Source organism: Mastomys coucha, unplaced genomic scaffold (assembly GCF_008632895.1).
Source record: "Mastomys coucha isolate ucsf_1 unplaced genomic scaffold, UCSF_Mcou_1 pScaffold2, whole genome shotgun sequence".
NCBI classification, from domain to species: domain Eukaryota; kingdom Metazoa; phylum Chordata; class Mammalia; order Rodentia; family Muridae; genus Mastomys; species Mastomys coucha.
In genome coordinates, this window is record NW_022196902.1 from 9,960,294 (window position 1) to 9,966,973 (window position 6,680).

General features: G+C 39.7%; 1 protein-coding gene across 2 annotated transcripts in view; it reads left to right on the forward strand.

Moving 5' to 3' along the window:
• The window catches only part of Txlnb (taxilin beta), a 46,341-nt gene extending 41,772 nt beyond the window's left edge, over nt 1–4,569 (forward strand). Inside the window, exons 8-10 of one of the 2 annotated variants that reach the window (XM_031380486.1) lie at nt 13–105; nt 2,385–2,480; nt 3,628–4,563. In XM_031380486.1, coding sequence (XP_031236346.1) covers nt 13–105; nt 2,385–2,480; nt 3,628–4,398 — 960 coding nt within the window. In that variant the 3' untranslated portion in view covers nt 4,399–4,563. Of the gene's footprint in view, nt 1–12; nt 106–2,384; nt 2,481–3,627 lie in introns of both variants that reach the window. The other variant, XM_031380485.1, reaches the window with a different exon arrangement.
• Nucleotides 4,570–6,680: the final 2,111 nt, after the last annotated feature.

Consider the following 6,680-nt stretch of genomic DNA (forward strand, 5'->3'; position numbering starts at 1 on the left):
CTCTGTTTACAGCTCACTCTCTACTCGGGAAGGTTTGAGGAGTTCCAGAGTACACTGACAAAAAGCAATGAAGTGTTTGCCACTTTCAAGCAGGAAATGGATAAGGTGAATATTTCCTATGCATGAATATTGACCATTTTTGTTTTGACAAGCAGGTCTTTGCATTCATTTTTCTCTGAATATCTGACAAGATATTCCAGTGCATTTCATGACGCAGGAAGGAGACTTTTAGTGGAATTTTGTCTTTTTACGAAATTTTCAGTAAATAAATCTAATCAACAGTCCCAAAAATACTAGGATACATTTTCACTAAGACAAACAATGTTTTTCTTCTTGATAGCTAGCTTATTTAGTTAAAAAAAAACTAACCTTCCTCTGGTTAAAAAAAAAAAATTAAACCTAAAATTACAACATTAGAGTTGATAGACTGCTCCACATGCAATACAATTGATGGAGCCCTGCATACAAAGATGGAACAGTAAGCTCAAATTCTACATTTGTAACTATCCACCAAGGACTCTTGGGTCATTCATGTACCTCTCTCAAGTTTTATTTTTCTTATCTATAAACTGATTTTTTTGCATAACTCACAAAACTATAAAGTTCAAATAAACCAATTATTAATACATTTTTAATAATGCATTAAAAGTTTTGCAGGCCTTTCATAAATAAAAGGTACAAATACTATCAAATATTAACATTTATTCAGTTGAGTATCTTCCTAATAGAAAATTAGCATCAACAGTCTGCCTCTGTGGGCAGAGGGGGAAAGGACTTACCGTAGCGACCCTGATGACCTGAGTTTAGATCCCTGGAGCCCTGTGAAAAGCTGTATGAGGATGGCCTTAGAACTCCTCTAGTGACATGGAAAGCAGAAGCAGTAGAATAGTCTGGAAGCGCCTAGGCCAGCTGGCCTAGCTTACGAAGCACATCGATGGAAACATCTTTCAAACTAGACTTTAGTGAGATAATTTAATTTTTGCACTAATATTTGTTAAGTTAGTTTTCTTGGTTCTGAATTATTATTTTTTAAATTTTATTTCAAAATTGAGACTGGGATATTAAGTCGTGTTCTTCATCTGAAATTCATTTATGGATGCTAGTTAACCCAAGAATTCTGTTGCTAATAAACAACAACAAAAAATTGGGATGCATGTATGTGTAACTCTGAATATGGTCCTATATCTTGTATGAAATTATTAATATTAACCTCTTAAACTTTTACAAAGCTAACATGTGATCTAAACCAAAAAAAAAAAAAAAATCCATTCAAGGCCCATCTAGATGCTTTTAGAGCAAGAAATGATAGACTGGACTCAGCCTCCGGCCTCAGTGTGTACCTTAGCCTGGGCTCAGCCTCCGGCCTTAGTGTGTACCTCAGACAGCTTTGCTCGAGAAACAAGCACATACCCAGGCATAGAGGAGGCACACACCTTTAATCCCAGCACTTGGGAAGCAGAGGCAAGCAGACATCTGTGACTTCCAGGACAACCTGGTCTACATAGCAAGTTCAGGCTGGCCAGGGCTACAGAATGAAATCTTGCCTCAAAATACATAATAAAATAAAACTAAAAAAGAAGCAAGTACCTAGGTGTGGCTCATGAAAGGACTTAATACCTAAGAGTCCCACCCTTCAATTTATACAAAAAGAGAAGTGATCCTATAATAAATAATATCCAATAATCTTCTACCCAAAACAGAGTATGAATATAACCCACATTCATACTAGGGCCTGGTGCCTTAGGGGCACCATTTTTGGTAGAAAATGAGATACCCCTAGCCTAATTCTTTTGTTAATCCACTTAGATATTAACATGTGTCCTTGACCCTCAGTTTACTGATTTATACAATGGGGATAAAAACAGAGCAGTTCTCGTGGAACTGTTTCAGCGATGACACGAGTGTGTGACCATTACCTTCTGTGAGCTCACCTTCACCCTACAAACATGAGCAAAGAAAAGGTGGCAAGCAGCTTTTGTGTGCACACAAATTATTATCTGCAGCTTAATGCCCAAAAGCAATGTCAGCTCTCTCACGGTGATAGCCTTCTATTCGATAAAGTACATTACCTAAATTGCAAGCTCATTTATGAGTCTCAGTAAGGATTTTTTTTTTTTATTTTAAATGAAAGAAAAGTCAACACCACCACAATGTGCTCCTAAGTAGCTTCCTTCTTTCTGACTTGGCTCTGGTGCAAACCAGTTTGTTCATTACCAATCCGGAAGACTCAGAAAGAAATCATTCTTCCTCAGTCTTCATTGTTGACATTGGACATTTGTTTGCCTCAGCAGCTGGTAGCAAAAGGATTGTGCTCTTGGTGTCACGTGTGGAACTAACTTCCTTAGTGCTTCACGATTCACACTAAAACACTCTAATTTCTGCAGACGGCTAAGAAAATGAAGAAGCTGGAGAAGGATACAGCCACATGGAAAGCCCGATTTGAGAACTGTAACAAAGCCCTGTTGGACATGATCGAAGAGGTAAGGAAGGTTTTCCTTCCTTAACCCTGTCAAAAGTAATCAGTATGACCTAATAGTATAAGTGATTATGTTTGAAAATAGGCTGAATTTCAAGGGAGGCATGACATTAAAATATAGTAAAAGAATAAGATCAAGTGTCATTCAGAAATCAAAGGAAGAGTAAACACTAGTCCCAAGAGTATTAGGTAGAAAGCTGACCCCAGAGTGGCACTATGCCTGCTGAACTAAGAATTTTGATGAAGGTCTTACTTGACCTTGAACTTCTCCCATTTGGCACCCAGCAAGTGGACTTAATGCATTGGTTTAACTGTGCTGAGAGAAGATGCCAGCACATTTAGGGTGTTTTACAGACAGACATGAAGAAACCTTTTAAAAACTCCTCCTACAGGTATTAGGTAACTAATGTTCTGCCAGGACCTACAGGTTTTGCAACTCTAAAGGCAAAGGTTTATAAGATCGGACTTGAGTGGCAGGACTTACCCTTCATGGTAGCGAGTAAAATGGGTAGCTAGGGTGGAAATCAGTAGTGAGATGATTAGTGGCAGGTCCCTACTCACACTCACACCACTATTACCAGACAGAAGAAGAACTGAACAGGTTACGCAGCCAACATCATGAACTGGTATGTGGTGAGTTTCTGTGGTTATAATTACCACTTTAACGATTCGTTCCAAGTTGCAACCAATTCCCAAGATGAGTGCATGACTCATCAACACGCATCTGATGGCTGCTGGGATTAGCATAGAGCAGTTCTATCAAGAAGACATATTTCTTAGAATACATAACGTCCCACTGATTGTAAAGTCCCGGGCCATCTTACTTATTTCACAGAAGATGTTGCCTATGCCCTCCAATTTTTAATAAACACAAGATTCATGTAGGTAAAGATTTGAGAGGTTTTTTAATTGGAGTGGAAAGAAGCCCTATCAGATTAATTTCCCAAAGAACAGGTAATAGTAATTAAAATTCTATTAGTCTGATAATCAAAACCCAGAAAAACAGAGATGTCCCTAAATGCTTGTTCAGTCGTAGAAGGCAAATTCTAGGATGAATAGTTTTGTTTCTGGACAGCACCCTGGGAAATTCACTGCTCGTGTCATGTGTGTGTGTGTGTGTGTGTGTGTGTTTGTGTGTGTTTATGTCACAGAAAGCCCTGCGAGCTAAGGAATACGAGTGTTTCGTGATGAAAATCCAAAGGTTGGAGAACCTGTGTCGTGCTTTACAAGAAGAGAGAAAGGAACTCTACAAGAAAATCAGAGAAGCAAAACTGTCCGAAAAGGAAGACCAGCTTCAGCACACCTCTGACGAAGAGCCAGAGTCAAACGCCTCTGAAGAGAAAGAGGTGGACGCAGAGGAAGCCAACAGTGTTCAAAATGCTGTGAAAAACCTGGCCACAGCTTTTACCATCCTTCATCATCCAGAGTTCACCCCAGACCAATCAAAGGAAAGACAACTGGCAGTGAATGGTCCTCACGGTGGAAGTGACTTCACCCTCCGGCATCCCGAAACAGCCCATCTAAACCATCCCAACCTTTCCACTTTTTCAGGGAGTCCTCAGCCCCCTGTAGCTTCTCAGGCTGGGGCCGAGGGGCTCTGTGAGGCTGCACCTGCGCCTACAGCCTCCTGTACCCTTGCAGAGGCAGAGCTACAAAGTCAGGGTCTCCCTGCAGGGAACACCCTGGACCCAACAGAGGCAAAAGCTTCCGGCCAGGTCCCACTGTCCCTAGCCCAGGGCTTCCTATCTGTAGTGCAGGCAAAATATGACATTTCACCATACCCAGAGAGTGCGGGAGATCCTGTTGCGATGCCTGGCTGTGAATCTGGGGAGCAGCCCCCACCAGAGGTCACAGACATCCCCCTAGGCCCTTCCACCGGCCTCCGCAGAGAGCCCGAAGCCTATCTGAACGGAGTAGACTAAGCCTCGTTGGTTCTTCCGGTTGTTCACCTGGCTGCATCTTCCTCACAGCAGAGTCTGCGAAAGAAACTTCTAGGCTAGGAAGAGAGTTAGGGTCAAGACACTTTTAAAGTTGTACGGAACACTTTGAGTCTTTGCTGCTGTTCGCAATATATAACTAATATGGAAGTTCTCTGTGATTGTGTAATTTTTTCCCCTTGGCACCCAAACACATCAATAGCAAAAATACATTACTTTCCCATTATGTTGGTACTTTCATCCACTTTATTAGCAGTAAGATTTTGTATTTAAGGACTCCCACTATAACATACAAATACACTGAGATGTTACATTTATTTCCACAAATAACCCAATAAGTTCAATAGTAAATATCCAGGTTCCATTTAAATAGCATAGTATATAGTGGACTTATGTGTATATACGATACACATAAAAAAAAACATTTATGTATACAGATACACATGTATTTTCATACATATATAGAGAGTCATCATACAAGTATATTTCACTCCTTACAGATTTTTCTATATAATATCTTTAAGATATGCTTGTAAAAAAAAAAGTCTCTCTTACTTACACTCTGGACTACAGTAGGCTAAAGCTCTATGAATCAGAAATAGTATGTATGTTACAAAGCCTGTGCACAAAGAGGACCACAAGAGGCCTTTAACAGCAAAGGGAAACAAACCACAAAGGTGGTTCTGATCTTCCCGTGCTCCTTCTGACCTTCTGAGCCAGCTTCCTCCCAACTTCCCAGCATTACCTCCTGGGTTGAAGCAGCCTCCTCCTGGTTACCTGGGAGAAAGTGGTTGGAAATAGAGAAAGAACCTAAGATTTGAGAGGCTGAGTCTCCTGAGCTGAGAGGAAGCTGGCCCTGGTCCCTGCCTCTTTGGCTATGGATATCTCAAGAGAACACTTCTTGTTGTCTCTAATCTTGTCTTTATCTCAAAACATCTGTTCCTTCTAAATTTCCTTCATTTGCATCAATGTGAATGCCTGGCCCACATCTTAAGTAAAATGTATTCTCCAAAACAGAAATCCACACAAGCTCTCAATAGGAGTAATACAGCTTACATAACCAACACATTTCCTGCTTTAAGGATTTTTGGACAGGTAGAAGAACAAAATTTAAAAAAAGAGGGGGAGTCCTACTCATAATTCAAAAATAACACGTGAGGACTCCGTAGATGTCAAAAGCAAGAAGCCCTTGGGTTTACCCAAACAAGTTTTATACTCTCATTGTTGGCAAAATCCTCTAATAACACTGACAGCATAAAATACTCTGCCTAGGCTAAAAGAAAACTATACTAACAAAACAGGAAGGGGTGGGAAGGACGAAGACAGAAGGAGCATAAGGAGAGGACTGTCTAGCTTAATTCTGTGTTAAGAAGTTGAACACAGGTAGAAATAAAGGAAAGTTCTTGAGAACTCATCCAGGAAATTATTCTTCAGTGGTGCATGCGGCTGTTTGCCAATGCACACAAGGAACTGGTAGGCAGTAGCCATATGTTGAAGGAATTATAAAACTGTATAAAATTTGTTTGAAGTAGACAGTAAGGGAAAGAACAAAAATACCATTTGGGGAGAAAAGCATGTCATTATTTGAGAGCCCATGTGTTCTCAGAGGCCTTGCATTTTATAACCACAAGGGTATCTAGCCAAGTTCGACACCACCGGAAATTAGACATTCAATTAACTCAAAGCCAAATATTCACTATACTAATCCCTTCTCTCTGTTTACAGGAGTTGAGCTTCAAAGAACAGAGTAGGATCATCACCATTAGGTCTCAATTCAAAAGCTTAGGAAGACAAACAGGCAGGAGGCCCTGACATCCAATAAATTAAATATTCTAATATCCAAAGTTTATTATTTTCATCCAAGAGGGTTTCACAGCAACATATCACTCACAACTGTGTGTACCTTTGGCACAGTTTCACAGGCTTTACCTTCCCTGAAATCTGTAAAGCTTTAATATAGGCTTGGGAGAATTATTTTAATAGTCAAAGAATGTTTTATTATAGTTCCTTGTGCTCAAACTTGGCCTTACTAATCATAACAACTCATAAGCTCTGAAAGCAGAAAATGTATCTCCTTTTACGAAGTTCATATAACTATTTTTAGAGATGCCAAGTCTTTCTAGAAACACTGGAATTATTGCTTTCTAAATGTAATAACAATGTTTATACCAATTAAAAAGGCATTTCTTCCAAGTTTTCTAGTAGTTTTTTTTTTAATTCTTTTTTTTTTTTTTGCTATATTTTCCCATGATTCAAGAATACCTAGT